Below are 24,608 nucleotides of genomic sequence, written 5' to 3'. Positions count from 1 at the left end.
CTAAAAAAACAAAAACAAAAGGGAGCAGGGAGGATGCAGGACAGAGGAGAGAAACCTCCCCTTCCTCTCCCAATTAAATCCTTAAGGAATAATTGCTTGAGCAAATCACTGTATGCCTTCTGTGGCCTATGAATGCCTCACAGATACTCTTAAATCATCATTTCAAGCTGCTTGATTTCAGTTTTAGGTCACTTATAAATAATGCATCCATTCCCCTACGATAATCAAACCCAAGAAAAAAGAAAATCATGAAGAGCATTTCTGGCAGAAATTTATATCACATATTAAAAGATACTCTATAGTTCTGTGAAACAAAATACACAGGTTGTTAAAAATCCTTTTGCACAGCTGAACTAAGTGCAGGTTTAAGATTAAAAATAAAATTGTAAATGAAACAGGCATAACAAATGTTGAATATAAAATACACTCTAAAGCATTTTACAGAATGGCTGAATTTCAAGCAAAGAACTGAGGATAAAGGATGTTAATGACAAGCAGCCACATACAGAACACAAAGCAATAAGTTTAAATCAGACTATTTTGGTTTGTGTAGCCCTTTATTAGCAACTAAAATAGAAGATATCTGTTGTACATCACGGGTAGTAACTGACTATACTGGAGTTTTATTATATTCTAATACAGGATCATTTATAAATGCGTTGTTTTCCATTTTTTTCCTTTTAATAAAAAGCTTCCACTCCTTTTTTCCATTAACAACTTGCAAAACTATTCTGAAAGCTGAGTACATGTGCACAGGTCTGCAAAGAGTGCAAATTTAGGATATGGTAAATGCTTTACATGTCGCATTTGTAAGGACTGCCTGCCACCCACACCTTCACAGCTATTATCTTTCCTAAATATCACAAAATGTTTTGATACCACTCTTCCTTCCATTGTCCTAAACAAGAAAGCATTTTTAAATGAGTTGAAACTAAGGAAGGACTACACCTACTAGAAAAGAAGAAAGTTCTATTAGTTTGAGGTTTCAGTATACCCAAAGACCAGGGACTGTATCTTTGTAAGGGCTAGGCTGGGACCCCGTATACAGAGTGTGTGCAGGTGCCATCCCTGAGCATTCAGCAGTTCAGTGAACCATAAGTGCTCCAGCTGCGTAACTCACTGAGCTGTCTTGCCAGTTTCGACACTGGCTTGACTGAGCGTAATTCAAAAAGGAAAAGCTCATATTCATTCCATTCTTCTGGAGCTCATTGATAGCCTGGAGAGAGGAGGGGAAAAACAAAACAACAAAAAAAGAGGATCAGACTTTAGTTTGTTCCCCAGCCCCTTGAGGGCTCTTGTCCCCCAATGTACCACATAGATCCATGGTGCACCACATACATTCATGCAGCAATATAATGCAATACCAAACAACCTTACAAAAAATCAATCCTTTGGAAACCACTTACAGTGGATTTACTCTTATAGAATTTACACAGGAACACAGGCAACAAAATATCTGTAAACACTTTTCAGACAGTATTTTTTCCATTAAAGAAGAAACGCACCAGAAATACATTAAGTGTGACAACTGGCAAAAGCAAACTAAGACTTTAACTCAGACTCATTGCAAAACTCATCGTTATTTGAGGCTAAGAGTTGGATATTTACTCAGTTAAGCCATAATACTGAATTTTGATACTTGCATCTCCAGTATAGATATTGCACATATCAACTTCTATAGACCACACTTTAAAAGACTCTTCTAGATGTTCTCCATAGACTGCATTTCCAGGGAATTAGGTTTTCCCTTGTAAAAAGGTTAGCGTGCCTCATATTTTAGATTTAAATTGTATTAAAAATACAGTGAGATTCACTCAAGCATTATGATAAATCCGCAGCACTCCATCAGTAAAGCAGCTGTGACCCAATTTAAACAAATAAGTTAAGGCAGGTTTATGCCTGCACTGCATCAAAGCAAAACAGAATGTAAGCATAAAATACCAGTTATGCTGAACTCTAATTGCCATAAATTTACGAGTTAACAGTGCACTGCACTGATTCTCACAGAAGTGCTCTCGCATCATATTATTTGCAAAAACAATGCTGTCACACATCACAAGGCATTCACAATAGCGAGCTAATAGCAATACCGAAAAAGAATATACACATAAAGTGCATTTGTAAGTACTGATTCAGAAGAATAAGTACATACTTCTCCACAGAGATGGGTTTTATTTTAAAGTGCCAAGAGAAAGTGAATGACTATTTCATTGAAATTCAAGAGGATCATGGTACCTCATCTCCCTCAGGCAATTGAAAACCTCAGCCTTTGCAAGAATATTTGTCTATGAGCAAGACAAGGAAATTAGAAACCAAATTGAGAACACTTGGAGAAAGGAATTAATTCAGGACTTGCCATTTTAGAGCTAAGGAGTACTTCAGCAATATCATATTTAATACAAATGCAAGCACATTGCTATATGTTACATTTCTTAACAGATCAGAAATTACTTACGTTTAATAATACGCCAATAGGATGTCTTCCACATATTGTATTGTGGTATTTCTTCAAGTAATTGCTAAAAGATACAGGATCTAGCTGCTCTATAATGTTCATACCCTGAAAAAGAATTGATAACAGTGATTATTTCACACATTCATAAGCAGGTGTCTGCGTAATCACCTACTTATGAACACAGAGCACATGAGGAATAAAAATCCTCTACTTTCTATCAAGGGAATCTCAGCATATGAGGGTCTAGCTTGTGGTCTTCTTGTTGCCAGCCCTTAATTTACAAAGGCAGGAATTCTTCCAGATCTGTCAATGACCCAAAGATCTGTGATATTATCCTTACAGGTGTCAGTGAGGCTCATGTTAAAAGTGCTCCTCTCACAGACTAGCTGACTCCCACCTCCAAGGATCTCTGCTTTCATAACATTTTGTACTGCAATAAGCAGAGACAGTTACTAAAAGAGCAAAGCAGGAAGAGGTTTCTCCTCCATCTCTTCTCTCTGTTAACAGTCTTCCAGACAGAGCACTTTCCTGGGACTTTTGGATGTCAATAATCTCCAGACAAATTATACATGTGCAAATCAAGCACATGGAAAGACGGATGTTTCCTAGACAAATCAAGCACACAAATAAGGCAGTTGATCTGGGCACAGGAGTGCCATTCACTCGGAGCATAAAAATCAGATCCAGAATATGTCTAAAGCACTGGTAAATTGGCACACCACAGAACCCTAAGAGCCAGGAAACCTCGCTTCCATATTCCACAGGGCCATCACATCAATATATTCCTTTCCATCCACAATGAAACCCATGATAACACGGGGGTCTACTTTGAAAGCTAATGCAAGGAAAACAAATGTATGTTTGCAAATATTTGCATTCCCAAAGGCAAAAAGAATCTTACAGCTACACATACAGCCTACTCTTCTCCTATCCCCAAACATACGTGATGAAACATGAATTATATGTGATGAAAGTAGTTCAAAGCAGGTCTAACACCACTGATGTCTGGGTTTCATCACGGTTTCGGTTTTTTGGCTATATCAGGGTCCATTCTCTGCTGTTTTTCCTCCCTCTAAAGATGATTAATTCTGTTCACCAGGCAAATGAGCCCCAGACACTTACTAATCAGTAGGACACATAGCTGTGCTTCTTAATTGTAACTGATGAAGCAGGAAGGTTTTCCTCAGAGACCAGAAGAAATGCATACGCTTTGCATGGGAACAGTGGGAATTTTATATTAGTAAGCTACACTAAAAGGGGAGAACAGAGATAATTTCTCCAAAGATTTCTTCTGTTTCAGTGGTTGCCCCGACCACTTCGCCTAGTTTTGTGAAGCATAAGCGATAAAAGCAGAAATCCTGATGCAGGAAGCAGCCTGTCTGAAGTCTCCATGTCAGAAATGAAACCTCTTCAATATTCTGCAAGGGCGTTGGCTAGTCTGGCAGATACACTAAAATTATTCAGACTGGATTACAGCCCAGAGGTTCCCAGAGCTGGAGGTTCCCAGGAACGTCAGGGGAGGATTAGAAAACAGCAACCATAACCATCACCTTTGTGTAATTTTAATTAAAAACAGACAGAAGATGATTTCATAAAAAGATTAACTTTGCAGAAAAATAAAACCAAACTGTACTGACTAACTTCTGGCAGGAGCCCAGTTCTTCTAGTGTCACAGAGAGGGTATACAGACCCCTGGCTAGTAACAGCAGCTGTTACTCACACTCCAGATCTACAGAACTTAAATGAGTGCTAAAAACAAAGGCAACTCCTCTCTAAGTAGCAGTGATTACAGATACCATTGTATTCCTAAGGAGCTTAAGAAGCATGTACTCAAATCACGTATTTACTGCTCAATTGTACACTTCAATATACCAAAGACAGAAGAACCAGATATTGAACAGCTCAAAAGAACATATTTCACCCATTAATGAGCCATTTCATGACTTTTTAAAAGAATGGCTGCTCACCTAAGAGGCTCACTTTACAGCCATAAATCACTAGAACATACTGTGCACGGCATTTGAGCATTTGTCTCAAATGAATGAATGAGGATTTATAACAATGCCTCATAAGCTTATTTCCACGCACAAATCAGCAGTTAGAGCTATGCAGTTCAACCCAGCAAATATTAGCAGAGCTCCATACACTACAGAGTTGATAGAATCCATTGGAGATTGGCAGTAACAACTATACTGTCAGCATTCAGCAGCACTGAACATTACAAACTTTCTGATTTAAGAACTGTGGCAGAACCAAACTTGGTTCTTCATCTAAAATGGCTTTGAGAAACAAAAGAAATACTCCAATCAGGTGGTGTTTCATTTGTTCTAGAAAGAAGTATGAAGCTAGTCAGAAACTTGCAGCATTTGGAATAACTGTTCTAAATCTTACTCAGCTGAATTAAAATACATGACAGAATGTACACTATCACATAGTTTTACAGTTTATCACGTAGATATTACAGCATATATCAGTTAACCAGACAGGATAAATGGCATCTACAACAACCCAGCACAGTGTATATAATGTAATTAAACAAACAAACTTTGTAAAATGATCCCAATAGAATGAAATATCTACCAACTTACAAAACAAAGAAACAAACCCAAAAAACCACACCCAATCTATACTTATTTTACACCATAAACTCCCACATCATTCTCTCCAAATTGGAAACGTATTGATTTGATAGGTAGACTGTTCAATGAACAAAGAACTGGCTGCAGGATTGAGTCCAGAGATTGGTGGTCAATGGCTCAGTGTCTCTATAGAAAGATAAGTGACTCTATAGAAGTGATAAGTGGTGTCCCCCAAGGGTCAGTGCTGGGACCGATACTCTTTAATATTAATGATAATGACAGTGAGGTCAAGTGCACCCTGCCTCTCTGTGCTGGTGAGTCCTCACCTGGAATACTGCATACAGATACGGAGTCCTCAGTAGAGAGAGATCTGTTGGAGTGCATCCAGAGAAAGGCCACAAAAATGATCCAAGGGATGGAACACCTCTCCTACAAGGACAGACTGAAAGAACTGGGACTGTTCAACCTGGAGAAGGCTTGAAGGCGACCTAATAGCAGCCTTTCAATATCTAAAGGGGAACTACAGAAAAGAAGGGGACAGACTCTTTAGCAGGGTCTGTGGTGACAGAACAGGGGAAAATGGTTTCAAGCTCCAAGAGGGTAGTGAAGAAGTCTTTTACAGTGAAGGTGGTGAGGCACTGGAACAGGTTGCCCAGAGGCATGGTGGATGCCCTGTCTCTGAAGGCTTTCAAGGCAAGACTGGACCAGGACCTGGCCAACCTCATCTAGCTGTGGTTGTCCCTGTCCATTGCAGAAGAGCTGGACTAAATGGCCTTCACAGGTCCCTTCCAACTCTAAAGATTCTAAGACTTTTTGACAAGCTCAAGTTTCCAGTCAGTAACCTCAGTGGTTTCTTCATATTTAAATACACATACAAATATACACACAACCACCATTATCACACACAGGAAAGCAGAAACAAAAAACTTGGGCTCAGCACTAGTCAGTTCAGCTCTCCTTGCATGCCGGAGTCACTCAGACTAGGAGAGAAGTCACAGAAAAATTAATGTCTGGGCACAGCAGAGACTGAAGAAATTGGCAACCAGACAGAAAGACATAGTCTTGCATTACACCTAAGCTAACAAGTCTCTCAGGTTGAAGCTCTTTGGAAGGTACTAACACACTGGAGTAGTCAACAAAAACCACCTCAAAAGCCAGCCACTGATTCTCCACAAAAACGGCTGGCTGTTCCTGCACAAGATCCCCTTTCAGTACTCAGGGTAACAGAATCCTACCAACTCAAGTGAGGTATAAGCTTTCACAAACAGATACAAAATGAGCAATCTGGCAGAGAAGGTTGGAGCGCATAGTCTGAATTCTCTGGTCAATGACAATCACAGAATAATTACTCTTCTATGATGCTCTGCAAAATACTCCCCTGCTCTTATTTAAGAATCTGGCAGCTATCAGGTTACTATATACAAAGACAGTATTGTCCATCAGCTGCTTAATTACAACTTTCCATTTGAGGCTTCTTCCCTAAGGTACCCCTGTTAACGAGGAGGATGTGGTGCCCCTTTCAGTAATTATACTGCAAGGCAACAGAATGGGCATATTAAGAGTTGCTGTGGAGAAACTGACATTTGCCCAGCAATATTTACAACTCTGCATCTTTTATGCTCCAGTCTCAAGTCTTTAACAGAATTACAGTAAATTAAGGTTCCCACAGCAATTAAGAGGTTGGGAAAGCTCTAATACCCACAATGTTTACGGTTGTTTATACACTAGCTAAGAAAAAAATAAATCACACACATATGCATAAGATGAAGTCCTACTAAGACCACAGTCCTTCCTTAAGGGTATTTCTAAATAAAAGTCCTTTTATCTCAACACAGAATACTTTCCTGCTTACAAAGCATTCAGTCTGCTGCTTTGCTGGCTAGAAAAAATCTGTAAAATTAATGCTATTAGATAGCAATAATTTTACGGGATCAGCAATTGCAGAAGGTGACACCTCTGCTGGTTTTAGTTCAGTTTTGTCTTTAACTTTATCCTATTTTCACTGTGGAGAGGCCCAGAAGTTATAACAGCAGTCTCTTCAGCATACCAAATGACATTACAAAAATCAACACTTCAGATAAGAACAAACAAGCAAACAAAAGAGGAAACTGATTGGGGTATATAAAATTGAATTAACTCATCTAAAAAGCTGGAAGAATATGACAGGCAAATCTTTATGGCATTGTCCTTAATGTCCTATTGCTAGAAGCAAATTTCCTAAAATTGCTAAAAATATCACTTTGTATCAAGTTTGAACACGGAGCCTGATTCTGGAGTTATGTGTTTTATGATATTATCCAACAGACAAAAAAGCATACTGCCACAATGCATGGTTAGCTTTCCAGTTAAAATTAAGACAGACTGTACTTTTAAAATCACTACACAGTGTACAATAGACATCAATTTCACCAGTGCTACAAATATGTCACTTCTTTTTGGCTAATAACTATATAAAGAAACAGCCCAAAGCAGCATGTTCATCAAAAGTAATGAAATGCCCACGTTCAGCCTTCTTTGCAGAAATAAGCAAGAGGAAACTATGTTTGCTTACTCACCTTAAACCATGTTCCTATAAAAAACACGCAGAGCTGCAAGTTCTGGGACTCTACACAGACAAACCTCTCATTTGACAATAGGAATTAGTAAAAATGGCTTTGAGCAAAGGCAAATTTACTGCTTCTATTCCAGCAGCAATTGGTGAAAAGCAAAGACATCAATATAGATACACAAAGGAAAAAACTCCAGAGCTCTCTCCAACATATTTCTTATTTTACTCATTTCAGGCAAGAGAAAAAAGATAATAAATAAATGCTCCCTAAATAACAATAGCTTTCTCTTCCAACATATTCACAGAGTCACAGAAATGATCCAGTACTTTTAGTTGAACTGAATTGAAGCTGTGTTTCCAGGAGAATTACTTCTATTCTGTGAGTTAAATATGAGTTAACCTCAATGAAGGTTACAATTATTCCTTTTTCCCTATTTAAAAGGAAATACTTGGCTTCTAAGATTGCAAAGAAAATGTATCAAAATTGGCGTTATGGTCTCCAACCATTTGCCAAGCATAGCACACAGTATGGCCTAGCATTTTTCCCTCATCAACAGCTACAGAGTAGAAGAGAGGTAAGACTGCTCCCCCAAGAAACAGGGACTTTTGTTTTCCTGAAGAGCACAATCCCCTACAGCCTTTTCTCTTCATAATTGAAGATGCTGAAACCATTAACACAATCACAAAGATCACAAAGCTGTTTTATTATGCAGGTAACATAGCTATCAAGTCTGAACTACCACAACATTTAATCATTTTTACTGTTTTTCATACGTATAAGAAGGTACATGGATAGGAATTCACTGGGGAAACTCTAAGTAGGTAAACATGCATTTATTCTCATAAATTATGCTTATTAGATTACACCCACAATGTACCGTGCACACTCAGTAGAACAGAAGATATTAGTAAAAGACCACAGCTAAGTTCTGGTAAGCAAAGGAAAAGTATACAGCCAATAAAATAGCCAATTTGTAACACTTTGTTAGAGAAGTTTCCGACGTGTTCAAAGTAATGTAAAGTACAGGAGAAACTTGTTAGTTAGTTCCACCAAATCTGAAAACTTACCATTTTATCTAGGTGCTCAATGGATCTATAAATTTCTCCTTGGGATTCATCATAGTAACTGTAACGGAACCTCTGACCTTGAAACAAAAATCACGTATAAAATAAAAAAGGGAAAATTTGAAGCTAAAACACTCCCTAGTACTTACAAATTAATCGAAACTGTAACATCTGTAAGTTGTAATCTCCATTTGCTTTACATCTTTTAGATCCACTGAGAAAATTTTAGGGCTACCACAGAAGCAGCCCAGAAGCCAAGTGAAAGAATTAAAGAGAAGGGCAGCTGTACTTAAAAAGAAAAGCCTGTTCTGTAGATCTGACACTGCAGTGTCGCTTATTAACTGCCTGTTAATGCCTTGGACTCAATTTCTATAAGTTTACATGTAAAGCAACATTTATTTTCGCTTTTTCTCTTCAGATATAAAGTCAACCCTGGAGTCAAGCTACTGCTCACACAATAACACCCACTGCAAATGAAGGTTATAAGAAAAAGTTCAGGGTAATTCAATTAAACGGTTCTAGATGGCTCACTGGCCGCAGCTGAACACAGGTCACACAGGTCCACCTATTCCACAGTTCAAAGATGAGTAAAACATGAACTTTGTTACATAAGGTGACCAAAGGAGACCATGAATAAAAAGTAAGAAGGTCTGTTGTGTAACATAAAACATCTTTGTGAAGCAGTTCCCCTTTCCGGCTATTGTTACAGTAAAGGGAAAACAAAGCATTAAAGCAAAATGACAGACATCTAGGCTTCTGGAATCTATCTAGTTCTGTCACCATGAACTGGAATAACTCAGCTGAGTTGGAGTATTTATGCCATTTGCTATCTTACTCAGCAATAAAAAATACAAAACTTATTTCTGAAGGGATGTTGACATGTCCAGTGAATTTTTAACTATTTACTTTTGCAATATCCCTTGAGATGTTTAAAAGTAAAAAAGAAAACAACAACAAAAAAAAGCAAGGAACTTTAGACATTCCATTGCAAGTGAAAAGATGTTTATAAACCCATATTCCTTCCCCACCTCTTTGCTACACTGAAAAACATAGTATCACTTTGTAGTATCATTTTAGTTTTGTCTATTGCTCCAACTTTTTTTTTTCAGCTTTACAAACATATTTAAGTTTCAAATACACATTTACCAAAAGTTAAAATGTCAAAATGCATTTAATGAAAGACGTTCTTTAAAAAGTGAATACAAAATATTAATCATACTGCTGTCATAAAGAGATGTGAAACTTACCCCAATGGCAAAAGTCAGAAGAAACCACAAAGAGGTTACTAGGATCAGCTAGGTATTTACTGAAGAGTTTTCCAAATTCCTGCTCTTTTGCCTCACTCAGTGCTCCGACCAACACAGGAATAATAGTAAACTCATCCTTATGGCTTATAAGCAAAAGAAAAAAGGCTGTAATTTAACTGTCATCTTAAGGTGTTTTAAGACTTGCTAACAATTTGCAGAATGTTTTAAAAGGACGTTTTCGAGACACAGTTCACTTGATAAGATCATACTCTTAAGTTAATCTAAAACCTCAAACTACTTCAGTTTCAAAATACAACCCCCCCCCCAAAACAGCATTTTTGCTGCAAAATAGAAAAACAAGTGAAATCAATAAATAAAATCTCTGTGTACAAGTACTGCCCAAATGCAGACTACTCTTCCAAGCAAATAATACTCGTCTCTGACCCCTCCTCCCCAAGGTTTTCCTTGAGGGATGGGGGACTATGGTAGGAAAATCTCTACAAAGATATTATTTCTTCCTTCTGTACGGTAAATGTCTCAACTGCATTTTAATGCACATCATGTATGTTCCTGTACAAGAAGTAAATAGCCCTAGTACCTTTCCATGGCTTTAGCAGTATAAGGCAAATGCATTTCAATACTGTGTTCATCTTCATCTGTCTGTAAAGACATACGCTCAAACATTCCGGTCTTCCACAGTTCTCCATAAACTGAAATGAATCAAAAATCATTTGTATCATTCTTCCCCACACACAAACAATAAAGCAAAATGTAGTGCACCATTATCAGAAACAAGCCCAATAAATCAAACTACTTGTCTCCAAGAACTGTCAACATAAACCACTTGATTTCTACATAAACGTAAGATTAAAATTACGTTCAAGTCATAAACTATTTAATTTACAGAATAAAGTTGTGTTAAATCAGTCACCTTGTTGGTATAGAGATTTTCAGCTATGCTACAAGATCTAATAATGAAACTTCATGGCATAGTAGAACATTAGAAAATATACATGCAGGTGCCTAGTCTTTCAACTCTTATTTTCCCAAACTACACCATCACATTGTTTTTGAGAAGTTGACCAGCTGAGTCATTGCTGGATGTATTACTACTTAATATAGTTTACTATTAACTGAATTATCAGACAGCAAAATCTGATTAAGTAATGCATACCTATAAGCTATGTTTCATTCTCTTAAGTGAACCTGGTGGTATGCAAACAGTGATCTCTGCATTAGGAAGCTCTACTCGGTGGGTAGACTGACGTAGGGCTCTGCCTTGTTCTCCATTACATAAAGGCGTTCTGCAAAACCTTGAATATTTGGCACCTAAGGAAGTTTTTACAGGCATCATGCAGGAAGCCTGATCTGGCTCAGTTAATCAGTGATAATGAAGCAGCAACAAATTTGGCTAACAAGCACTTCTGAAAAGTATAGTTTAGATATACTTTGAAAATTATATGACTCAGAACATCACAGCCATCTTCAGTGCATCTTTAAACTTACTCTCGAAGACCAGTCTTTCATGGACTAACATTAAATTTTGTAGGTACTACACTAATTAAAAAAGAAAAAAAAGTCACATGCAATGGGACAGCCAAATAAAGGTAGTTTTCTGTTCCTTCATTAGAAATACATTCAAACCAACTAAAACACTGTGGTTTTTTGCAGACAGAATAATTCAGAGAATGCTGGAGCAAAAAGACCTTAATATGTTAGGATCTTCAAGAAGTTAGCTTTCATTGGAGTAAAACTTTCACATCTGTATGCCACAGAAGAGCAATGATATGCCCAGCACTATAATGGTCCTCAGCACTGCACCACCGCAGCTAATTCTGAAGCCCCAGCAGCCAACAGCAGGTAAGCTTTATTGCACACTTACTCTTTTGGTCAATTCGGAGATCATACAGAGGTGTTCTATAAATGTCCACACTGGAAAGTGCACATCGGGAAAGGGGCACGTGATGGGAAGGCCCAAGAATGAAAATTTTTCGGCTACAACAATCAACAGACAAACAAGAAGCCCAGAATTTAGACAACAGCAATTGAACAGAGGCTTGTTTAGAGTAACAAGTTTAAAAAAAATGCTGGCATATGAAGCAATACTTGAGCAGTTGGTGGTTAACAGCAGAGTTTTATTCTATTATGCATCAGACCACAGATCAATCCCTGATCCTCACTCAGTAACTCAGAAACAGTCCTAAGATCGGTGCAATAATGCTTCACATAGCTTTAAACCTCTCAAACAGATTATATACCAACACTAATCAACTAGCAATTGACTGGGGTCATCTGAAGGCAGAATTATACATTATAGCCCTTTGATCAAAGGAGTAAATTGAAAAATCTAACTCAACCTTCACTTATATGTGGTCAACAATTACAGGTATGCACTCTCAAGTGAGGATTATAGATTTATCACCTATTCGGAGCTGTTCAGTAGTTTACTTGATTACCCTTTACTTCAAGTTATACCAAATTCCACTTTAAGCTACCCTCAACTGGTTTATTTGCCCAGCTGTTGCATTAAGAACAAGGATCTGGATCTATACACTCACAGCCTCAGCAGATATTGCCATCTTTCACCCATCATGGTATTATTTCATGAAGTCATCAGCTCCTGGCTCTTGCTTAACTCTCCTGCCACAGAACTTTAGAAAAATCTACAGGAAATTCAGCTTTTCAGAATCAGGATCACATCTGCACTGAACTAAAGTGGTGGAAACATGAAAATATCTTTATTTCTTCTCTCTTGCATGCGAAATAAAAGCAATACTAAAATACTACACCTGTTTACAGAGCTCATACAAGCAAAAAATCCAAATGTACAATACTTCAGTTGAAAGATTAATTACACTCTAGTGAATTCTAGACATCCCATGCAATAAAACATCAAGTGATCCAGAAAGTTCAATTAACTCACTGTGTCACTGAACTTGGGGAATGCAACTCGATTTAGTGTAACAGAGAACTGGCCTCTCTAAAACTAAGTTATCTTCACGTTGTTTTACAATAGTTTAGAGTGTATGCTAACACTGGTTTTGGTTTTGGGAGCACAACATTTATCTTCTAAGCAACTTACAGAGCCAGTTTTTAGACTGGCATTGCAAGATGCATACAGTGAGAAAATACTGGAGATGTTTTAAAATTCACATTGAACAAATGTTGCTGTCAAAACAGGAAAGAATTATACTTCTTTCTAGAATAAAGTCTCTTTATACCTTTAGATGCAGACACAAACTACAGTGGGGGATGTTTCTTGTTGGTGTTGTTGGTTGTTGGTGTTTTGTTTTTTTTAATTTTGGGCTTTTGAGTCTCTGCCATTAGTAACACAAGTCCATTTAAAACTATTACAACAAGTAACTTTCATTGGCTTTAAGTATTATATACACACAATGGTTATTTTTCTCCATAGCAGAAGACAATCCTGGTAGCATTCAGCTTGTAATCCTGCACTAAATAACCAATGCAGAATGTGATCAAATACTTCAGTATACAAAAAACCAAAAATATAAGGGTAACAAAGAACACTTCCTAGACCTCATCTTAAGATTCCTAAAGAAGAGTTTAATACTTACGTAATATTTGGATCTACTTGCTTGTAAGCATGGGCTGCACAAGATCCACAATAGGTATATCCTGCATGGCTGTAAATCAAGTTAAACAGCATTAACTCTGTTGAACATTTTTGTACAATGCACATCACATTCACACTGCTATTAAACATTAACATCTTTATCACCTAAAAACTAGAAATAACAAGAATAATCCTCAAAACATCCCATGGAACAGCTGAAGAGCACTATTGCAATACTGAATGCATGCATGATGTATTTGTAGAAGAGCTAGCAGTAAACATTAAATAGGCATCCTTAATCAAAGCACCTTCTGTTGTTTATAAAAGATATAGTAGGCCCTCTGTACAACTGCATACTATCAGAAGCTCATAGTAATGCTGAGAGTGCAACCACTAGACATGGAAATAATACAATGTTGGAGGAAGTTTTCCTAACCAGATACATGTAAACTGAACATGGAGGACAGTGGAAGAGTTTGTCAAAAGCAGACTGTTAAAACAGAAAGAAGAATAAAAATATTCAGTCAATGATGAAAACCACCTCAACAACAGAATAAATAGGCATAAGGGAGTGGAATGCAGTAAGATGCACACATACAGATGATATCTGGAGCAAGTTATCCTCAAAATTATTCCCAGATTTTACTTCAAAATGCTCCACTACTGCAGACTAAGTGGATAACAGGGAGACAGGGTGAATCAGCAAGGTTAACACAGCCTTCAAAAGGTTCCCTCTGATGCAAGTTTTTGTCCTTCACAAAAACTGTATTAGCCATGTTCCACTTTACAGGTGCCAAAACAAAGGCACAGATGAATGAAGAATTCAGCAAGGCCACAGAAGCATCTCTGTTACAGTGTGCTTTAAATAATAGTAGCAGTAGTCATGCTAAGGCTCGTAGTTAGGCCTAGTCTGTGTTTCTCACGTATCTAGGAATGCAAGTTGTGTTTCTTATGAACCCGAGCACAGATCTAAGTAATAAATCTTATCTTTATCTAAGCCGCAGCTAGAAAGCCTTTCTCCAGATATTCCCGCAAGAAAAGACCATGGTAGACTTGAGACAGTTTCTTCCATGGATTAAGTACTATTATGAAATACCTCTAATGTTATGTTAACACTATGGTTACAACAGGAAATACCAGAAGTTAATTAAGGTGCATTTTCTAGTATCCCCTTCCTACCCACAACAAGCTTGAATAATCAACATACCTTTCTTATATATACAAGCCTTCACTAATGTCATTAAACTTAGTTCTACCTAAATAACTGAGATGGTTTCTCCTGTAGCCCAAAACAAAAATAAATACACCAAAAAAGCACCCAACAAAAGTAAACCATTTTGGATTGCTGAAAAATGTTTCAATACAATTTTTAGCTTTGCAAAGTGGTTTTCTCTTTGTTGACTTCAAAAATAAACATACACGTAGCTGTTCAATGCAATAACTGCATTGAAAGAGTCATCGTCTTAGGCTACCTCTTATCTTAGAGGATCACAAGGAAAAGATTATTTCTTCAAGCCACCTGCAAAAGGAAACTGATCATATACCAAGATGATCATGGGTTTATGCCACTTCCACTTCATTTTCTAAATATTATTGAGAAACCACATGACGTTTCTTTCAGCTACAGTCAGGACTTCCCCAGTTCTCAAAAATCACTCAGAATAAGTATGTATTTAACAAACCAAATATTATACACACCAAAAATGGACTTCAAACTTACGGTGCAATAATGGCTCTAGCAGGTCTCTTTGTGGACTGTACTTGAGAAAGCCAGCCTTCTAGTTGTGCATTCAGCTGGGGTCCTATGAAAACAAAAGGAAATAACTGAAGCCATAAAAAAATATATATATCTAGAACACCTCCATAATCAACATTTAAAGTCAAACATTTAAAGTAATCTTAAACTTCATGGCCTGTCCTGAAAAAGGAGGTATAAAAACCAACATGCCTGTAATGCTTAAGTTGGCACTAGAGAAATTTCAAACTCTCTGTCCTTGAAGTTCATTGATTCTACATCCACATGCTGTCTGGACAGATGCACATCATTAGAAAGCATGGCTAATGATCTCAAAAGGGAGCTCAGTAGATCATTTACTCTTCCAGTAATCATATTCACAGGATTCAGAAGTAATAAGACAACATGTGCCAAGAAAAACCAACATGGAAAGATGGTGCATCCTACACACCAAGATGATGGCCAATGGTAATATAACAGAATATGAAGCGCAACATAAAGCATGTTGTAAGTTGGAAAAACTGTAAAGAAGACAGCTGGAAACAGTGCTAATACTAATTCCACAACAGCTTCCAATTATATACATATACTACAGGTACATACACTTCTTGACATTAACCTAACTACACATTCCACAGACCAGATCTCATGCTGACAGCTCTCTCAAGAGCTGCTTACAGCTATACATAACATTGCCAATACGTCAGCTTCTGTAGAAGGGGATGGTAGGAGGGGAAGGACTTCCTTTGTGGTTGTAAGAACTCCCATTTTCTCACACGTAGAAGCTGAACATTACTGCAATACCCTTCTCTCAACCTACAATCACCTCCAGGGCCTCAGACACAGCCTACACCTTTAACGTGGCACAAGTGGCATGCTGTAACACAGGAACTTTATGAAGCAATTAATCTGTCCAAAATACACACATATCAATTTTGTTCTACTGCTTCTATCGTACCCTTCTAAAATTAAGAAAAAAAATATATATTTTTTTTAATTCTCTCAAAACATGTACAAGAAGTTTCTAAACAAAGCCCTTTAATAATGGACTCCTTGAAACACCTACTAACCAGAGACTTAAACAATCCATGAATCAGCCCCATCTTCAAACTTCTCTCTGAAAAGGGCTCAGTGGCAGCACAACAGCAGAAGTGCCGGAAGCTTTCAGGCACCCTGAGATAGACCTGGACTCACCCCCAGCCATGCAATGTGTTTGGCCTTCTTCCATTCCTTGTCCAGCAGCTATTTTTAATTAAGAAGACAGTTAAGACGATTTATCTCTCATTAAGACAAATCAGGTAACTCACTGAACAGTTTAAAGGCAAGGTGCAGGATTTCTGGTAATTTTCTACAATTTCATATGATTGTTCAAAGAGGACTAAACTGTTGCATTAGAATGCTTAAGTAATCAAATCCTTTTCCAAAGGAAGTACACAAAGGAAAATGATAAACAAACAAACCAGACAAAACCAAGAAAAGCCCCACACATATCCATCCAACCTTTCAAACCTAAATAAACCACAGTACTCCAAGAGAACTTGTGTCACTGACAGGGTTACCTGCAGCTCCCTGTTCTTACAAATATTTTAAGGGGGATATTCTAGCACAGTAATTTCCTTGTTACCAAGTTACCTAGGGACAGAAAGCTACAGTTAGCATCAACTTAACGTGTTCAGAGAGGTTTTTCTTCCAGTTTATCAAACATGACAGTGCTTAAGGCTAAAGTCAAAATATTTGAATTGAATATATACAATATAAATAAACCCACATTATCACAGTAGGTATGCTCTGCCATATGGGATGATATAATAGGAGATGAATAGCACCGTAAGTTTTGTTCATATGTAAGTTAAAATAGAAAAAAGCTTTTGCAAACAGTCCCCAGATAAGTGAAACGGGCAGCTCCTCAGCTGATAGTGCTGCAGTGATGGGAGAAAAGAGGTTTCTGTCCTAAGGAGCATGTGGAAAGCCCAGCCTGGGAAAGCTGGCAGATAGAACTGCCTATTTAAGGCCTCAGAAAGCCTGCTGGATGCTACTTCAATGAACAGTCAGCATGCTTTAGCATCAATACTGTAAGATGAGAACTGCCCTTGACTGAAGAAAGATTAAGCAAAAACCACAAGCTTCACTGAAACAAGTAATATTACAACAGGATTTCGATCCTATGAAATAAGGGATAAATATGAGTATGCAACTAAAGAATGTTGATATTATCTATGGGTATTTCCCATCCTGTTTTGTTTAGCAAACTGGCAGAAATTTCACCAAACTAAGAATAATTCCAAGTACAGGCCAAGTCTCCAGCAGACAGATGTACAGAGACAGTTACAGTCGTAACTGGTACAAGTTTTCTGCCTAGAAGCTAGATGTATTTTTACAATCAATCTCCCAGTGCAGTGAGCAAGAAGGAATCATTCCATGTTAAACAGCATTACCCTATGAATCATACACCCGGCACACACACACTTTGGTTCACCAACCCCATTTACACTTGTCACAGTGCAGGCTTCGAAAGTTGCACCAAAGCAACATGTGTTCCACAATGACAACCTGACACTGCTGGATGAAACTGAAGTGCTCATACACCATGGGTCAGCACAATATACTGGAAACTTGCTTTGGACACAGCAACCACCATTAACAGTGCAAAACCTCTCTTTTCAGGCTGGTGATCTGCACCTACTCCTTATATATTTTCATTATCTCTACCCATACATGAGAAAACCTACACAGCTTAGAAGCACTTCTAATTAATTCTACAGCAGATGTACTTGTTAAGGCTCTAGTCTTGTGCCAGGTTGGAAAAACCAAAGTCATTAACAGCAAAACCTTTGGGGCTACCACAAGACAGTTTCGTGATACACTAGGGGAACTCCTATCCCCATAGCTTCGAAGGGGAATCTAAACCAATCCAGCTGTGGGCAGACTGCAGTTGGAAATGTGACAGAGGACTAACTAGTTTTCTCAGTTACAACTGCAGAAATGTAGTGGTTGTTTTAAAGAATACAGGTCCCACTCAAAAAAAAAGTATTTCAAACAATAAAGGCCAAATTCTTGAATAAAGAACAGGCTTTGTACTGACAAAGACTGGAATTCGTCAGGAATAGAAAATGGTTTTCAAAGGCTTGTGTTGATGAGCACATTCTCTGCTGCTGTAATGTAGACTTTCCCAATACTGAATACTGATGAAACACTGAAATCAGCCTAAAAGCAAGGCAGAAATTTACTTAAACAAATTACAGGACTGCAAAAGAAAACATCAAGATACAAATGAAGATTATACTTACGATACATAAATTCCTGTTTTACATACTGCAAGATGAATGTAAAATAGCAGGTGATGCTTGAACAAGGGAAAATAAAACTGAAGCCATAACACCAAAATCTTCTTTGGTGGCAGTTCCCACTAGCATGTTCCAGCTTTCCTGTATTCTACCAGTTCTAATTTGCTTCACTGAAAACTACTGGGAAATAAATAATCAAACACTGTCTGCATCCATTAAGAGCATCAGCCAGCACGCACCTACTTAACTTTATGAAATCCTCCCCAACTAGGCCATTCAAAGTACAAACAAACGACCTTCTGTTTTGTAGCTCCAAGAAAGTGATTTAGATTCTAATGAGAAACATTTAGGTGCTAAACGCAATCAGAATTTGTGAAAGTATTCACAAGGTGATACTTGCAGGACTGTTTTAGGAGCACGCCAAACACAAAGCTCTTTTTCAATTTTATTTGTACCATAAAAGTTGAAGCTTTACTTTCTTTACCTGGAATGATTACAACCGTGTTTAAACGTTCCAATTAGAAACAATAGCCAAGAAAGCGTATTAAAAATCACTTCTTTATACTTTTGCACTGTGCAATGCTGAACAGTAAAGTCTGCATGTTAATGGTGCGTTCCATGATTAATTTGTAAGAGATCCAGCAGCAGTGCACCCACTTTCCCCATAAAATTTCTAAGAAAGACAGAAGATCAAATGGGGAAAAACACTACAAGCAGTATTTAACCTTCCAAAAGACATGGATGAAACAGCAACCAACCCTCTCAGCCCCCTCCCACACCTTCATTCGCAGTCGAACAGCTCACAAGGCCACTCGCATTCTTCACTTCTGGCCCCTTCTACCACCACAGACACTCAGCAAAGCACTGAGCAGTGGCCCTGTGCTGAGTGAAGGCAGGATGCCATGGCTCCAGAAGTCAGGGGGAGGCATCCCAGAAGCTACATTTGTCTTCAAAATGCAGGCAGCGGGCCTGGCAATGACATGGCATTAATTGGAGACGACAATGGCTGAGTAGAAATGGCTGTAACTGTACACACTTTTTTTTCCTGACACTGATAAGAAATGGACACAAGACAACCATAAGGTTCTACCCCCCCCCCACTCAAATATCTATACAGAGATAGAGCATTTACTTGGCTCATTGCACAAGTAGCTCACAAGTGCAATGGCCTTTTAAACCAATGCAGTGATTACTATGCCAACTTACATTTGCATCAATAAGCATACAGAAATTAAGGTCAAAGGATTTGGTACAGGCTACCAGTGGTCACTTGTGACCGCAAGGCTTAGTCACAGAGAACAGAAATAAAGTGTACCTAATACGATGACAAACCCGTTTTACAGGACAAACTTCAACTCGTGCAATATTGTCATTCACACCATCAGTTTGATTCTGCTCATGTGATTTGGAACAACTCACTCTTTGTGTTTTGATTGTATCAGTGTGCCACTGACTGGAGAAAGGTTGAGACAAGAAGACTTATCACACACTCTACTAAGGAACGCCATAGCATTCAATCCAGGAGCCAGGAAAGGCAGGCTGCCTGCCAGCAAACAATGTGTGTTAAGTGTGTGTGACATCTCACCTGTAATGGCATTTTTTCTCCTTACTTTATGTGTAGCATAAGTGGATACACAAAGAATAATATTTATTCTCATTTCAGGCACACATGGGTCAGCACCCCACAGAACTGGCCAGTTGGGTGGGGCCCTGTGCAACCTGATCTAGTACTTGATCTAGAGGTTGACAACGCTGCCTCTGGCAGGGGGGGTTGGAACCTGACAGTCCTCGAGGTCCTTTCCAACCTAAGCCATTCTACAATTCTATCTAGGAATGCATCTGTCCCGCATTTCAAGCCATGGAAAATGATGCAATTTTGTTTCATGTTGTCCCTAATCTTCTCTTTTCCCCTGCTGTTCAAAATCAATTTCTCAAGAGATCTGAATGCAGGGTGATTGAATTAACCCAGCAGGATTTTCTCCCAAAAATAAATCAGTGTACTATTTTTCACCACAGAATGATAATACTTCAGATATAGATACGTATCTGTTAAGGCAGTACAACAGGTTCATCATTTCATCTACATTAGTAGCCTGTATCTCATTTTTGCCACCAGTTTTAGCAGCCACTATACATCAGGCTGCAAGGCCCCAGAAGCAACAGTATGTCACATACTACTCCAGATTTTCACTAAAAAAGAACAAAACTTTTTAGGTTTTCTTTTACAATAGCATGGTATGGATGAAGAACAATTTGGGAGTTAAACGCTACCATCACCATGAAGCACCCCTCAGCTTCATTGATGAATAGAAGATGCAGTGCTTTCTGCCTGAGACATCGCCCTCCCCCTCTTAACAACAAAGTTGTTTTCTTACAGCTAGATATGACACACTAATGTGTAGGCACGCCTAGATGTGCATAATCATGCAGCCAGTCTCAACAGCTCTGAAAAGTTTATTAACATCACACAATTAGGTGATGTATTCTCACTAGAACGTAATGCATGTTTATATTTTCCAAGGCAGAACACCCAAGCGATACATATTACATAGCTGGAGAAAACAAAGGGGAATGAGGGTTTATTTTCAGCTGAAGCAATTGCTGCCCTACAATAACGATCAGTCTCTGATGAGAATGAAGAGTATTTCTTGTAAACCCTTTTAAGGGCATCCTTTCAATGATATCCTTTTGCCACAACACTGTTTTCCATTTCAGATCCATTCTGATCCTCTTCTCTCTCAGCTTCCAGGGTCCACTGCTCAGCTGACTCAATCCTTTCCTTCCCAGACCAGACACCCACAGTCAGGGTCTTATTTTTGAACACGTCCTTCAAGCACCATGTTTCTTATTGCCCTTTTGGACAGATGGAGAATGCCAATAGTCGCCTCAACTATGGAGCGGGATGAGGGTTTCCAAAGCACCTGCTTGCTCTACACAAGGGAGCACAGCTCTATACAAACACAATACTTATCAAGAAATGGGAAGCTTAAATGCTAACAGGTTGAATATAACCCATCAAATCACTTCTGGGCCTGGATGGGAAGCACAAAGGGTGTAGGTAGGAGGACTAGACGACACAATCCCTGCAGAATCACAGGAATGCAAAGAACTATCACAATTGTAATTCCATGGTGAGCACACACCCTCCTGGTCCTCATCTGTTTCCTGTTCACTATTCATAGACCCTTGTAAGTGGAACTCAAAAATGAGTTCCTGTGCAGCAAACCACACATAGCTCCTATCCTGCTGCCTCACATACCCTACAGAAACAGCACATAGCAGCTCTACAGAAAGGAACATTAATAAAGTTATTTCATTAAAAAACAAAAAAAATCCCCTCAAAAGGTAAAAACATCACCCAAAGCTGGCAGTCCGTGCAGCATTAACCGCCAATCCCAAACGCACACACTAGCAGTTACAATTTAACTTGTCAGAAGTACCATCAGCACAACTAGTTAGAACACGATTCCCCTTAACATCCTTGTTTGGTTGTTTTCCTGCAGGGAGGTGCCTGGGCAGACACCAGATCCCACACCTCCCCAGCCATTAATAGCCACAGGCAGCACAAAAGCTTCTGGATGTCCCACTGCAGACAAGTCCTACTGGCCAAACTCGTCACACGGATCTATGGAGATGCAGTCTCACAGACCTACCTGCTGAATTAGCATGGAGGGAGGCGGGGGAAAAAGCCAAACACTACCTATGCCTCCCAAATTAATTATTAAGCAACAGCAGGGCTTGTTTTTATTTGCAACCTGGTATGAAGCCAGTATGAAAATCAAAGCTACAAAATGTATATGAGGTCCTTTAGCAATTCCACACTGCAAAGCAATTTTCTGCTGTATTAATAAACAAAACAACAAGAAGGTGCTGACACGCAGTCTTAATGTTCTGATGTCCTTGCACACGTTTAAAAATACGTTCGACACAGTCTTGCTTGCTTGCTACAGAGCAACTACCTTTCACACCAAACAAATGGAGAACTAAATGCAAGCTGTCTGCTCCAGACGCAGGTTTGAGGCCAGTTTTGCAATGGACACAGCCATTGTGTCTCAAATACGAGGCTCAGAAGGAAGACAGTCATTCTCTATTGTTGTCTGGAAGCACACAGCCACAGCCGACAGCTCTGCTCCTTATCTCACAGCCTGCATCTTCCGGTATCACCTCCCCCGTGTATTTCTTTACTTCCTTTCCAGTTTTTTTTGCTTCATACCTTATTCATTACTTTGTGAAGAAGAGGGGAAACCGCCTCATTACAGCCAGGAGAAGTGCTTTAGAAATGTCAGTTCAGGATTCGAAATACACAGAATGCTTTGGCTGCACCCCTCCCCTATCTCTGCACCCCAGCAGTTCTCCACAAGAACCTCTCGCTTGCCCACACTCCTGCAACGCTCTTTATCCTCAAGACCAGCAGTGGACCGTGCCCTGCATGTCACTTCAGTAACAGCTGTGGAAATACAAGTGGGAGCCCCACACAGCTCCAGAACCCAGCAGAGGGTATTGCCACGCACACGTGCATAGAAACAGAGCTATTCCTGGGGGGTTCAGTCTTCTGCCGGAAGGTGGGAAGGGCCCCCTCCAACGCACCACCTCTTTTCTGTTTTCTTTTACCACAAATATCACTTCTTAGAAAGGGTCAGATCCCACTCTGTGCATCCTCCGGCAAAGAAAGAGCTTTGGAGAAGCAATCACGAGTCGGGCCGCAGGAACAGAACGAAGCCTCCCGCTACCCCCCCAGCCCAGCACCGAGCCCTACAACACACGCTCCGCGCTCCCTAACCCCAACGATGGACCTTGGACGCTCGGCCCCCGAACTGGCCCCGGTCACAGCTCCGGGAGGGGCACCCGGCGATACACCGAGCCCCGCCAGGCCGCGGCCCCCCGCCCGCCACGTGCCGGCCGCACCGTCGGGGCGGGGCTGTCGGCGCTCCCCGGCCCCGGCTCAAAGTGCTGATTCAGCCCCCGCCCCCGCCCCGGGCCGCGGCGGCGCTACCTGAGGCAGTGTACCAGCTGCCGGCGTGGCTGGCCTCCCGGCAGAGCACCCGGTTGGACATCTTGGTGCCGGAGCCGCCTATGGTGTTCGGGGGAGCCGGCGGGGGACGGGCCCGGCCGCGGCGGCGGCGCTGCTCCCCCTCCTCCCCCGGCGCGGCCCGGGCCCGGCGGGCGGAGGCGGCGCTGCCGGCGGTGCCTCCGGGCGGGCGGACGGACGGCGAACGGGAGGGGGGCGCCCGGGGGCGGCGGGCGGGGCGGCGCGGGCCGGGGCCGCGGGACCGCGCTCGGCCGCAGGCGCTCGCCCCGCGGGGGACGCCGGGGGGGGAGGCGGGGACGAAGCTCGAGGCCGCCGCCGCCAACTCCGCGCCGGCGGGTGGGGGACGCGGAGAGAACGGGGACGCGGCCGCGACCGGGTTTGGCCCGGCTCGGCTGCCGTGCTCTAAGGGCCGCGCGGGCGCCGCTCCCCCATTGGGCACGAAAGCAAAAGCCTCGCCGCCATTGGGCGCCCGGACCGGCCGCGCCCGCCCCCCGCTTTGACGGGCCCGGAACGGAGCGGAGCCGCCGCCGGGGGGAGGGCGGAAAGGGGCGGGGCCAGGAGCCGGAGCCCCACGGCGATTGGCCGGGCGCGTTGCCGTGGTTGCCGCTTCTGCCGTCGCTGATTGGCCGGGCCGTGTCTCCGTGGTAGAAGGGAAGATTACGAGTGAGGGTCAGATGAGGGGAGGCCGCGCCGGCCGGGGGTGCCGTGCGGTCTGTCAGTGCTCTGCTGCAGGCGGCCTGTAGGGCTGCTCCAGCGGGGCCGTCAGATCCATCAGGGCCGTCAGATCCCGCGGTCGCAGGCTGACGGAGCACAGTTCTCCGGGAGGCCTGAGGCCGAAGCTCCCTTTTCTGAGGCGGCGCAGTTTCCCAGCCGCTCCCGTCCGTACGCGCACGGCTTTGCCGCTGTGGCACGCAGCACAGGCTGGGGGTGTACCGTGTAGAAGCCTCTAATTCTCGGCTTAGTCCTTCCCCACCCCTTTAATGGTGAATGGACTGCTGCTATGGAGACGCCAAGCTCAGCTCAAAATGGCTAATAAGGCGAATTGGGAAGAGAAACGTGGCCAGTACGAACAGGGGAAGAGGCCCCTTT

At 40.9% G+C, this 24,608-nt stretch overlaps 1 protein-coding gene across 2 annotated transcripts; it reads right to left on the bottom strand.

The window, feature by feature from the left end:
* Positions 1–253: 253 nt before the first annotated feature.
* MEMO1 (mediator of cell motility 1) lies at positions 254–23,677 on the bottom strand. Of its 2 annotated transcripts, XM_015857727.2 has the most exons (9): positions 23,484–23,677; positions 15,192–15,273; positions 13,473–13,541; positions 11,777–11,889; positions 10,493–10,604; positions 9,895–10,037; positions 8,651–8,727; positions 2,456–2,560; positions 254–1,216 (listed from the first exon to the last, which is right to left on the bottom strand). In XM_015857727.2, the coding sequence occupies exons 1-9, from the start codon at positions 23,542–23,544 to the stop codon at positions 1,085–1,087; spliced, it is 894 nt and encodes a 297-aa protein (XP_015713213.1). In that variant the 5' UTR covers positions 23,545–23,677; the 3' UTR covers positions 254–1,084. The 2 variants fall into 2 exon arrangements, with proteins under 2 accessions (XP_015713213.1, XP_032299447.1); XM_032443556.1 differs by lacking the exons at positions 13,473–13,541; positions 15,192–15,273; positions 23,484–23,677 and adding an exon at positions 12,453–12,560.
* Between the last annotated feature and the right edge of the window lie 931 nt (positions 23,678–24,608).

Source organism: Coturnix japonica, chromosome 3 (genome assembly GCF_001577835.2).
Source record: "Coturnix japonica isolate 7356 chromosome 3, Coturnix japonica 2.1, whole genome shotgun sequence".
Lineage (NCBI taxonomy): Eukaryota > Metazoa > Chordata > Aves > Galliformes > Phasianidae > Coturnix > Coturnix japonica.
This window is presented reverse-complemented; position numbering and strand designations above follow the sequence as displayed.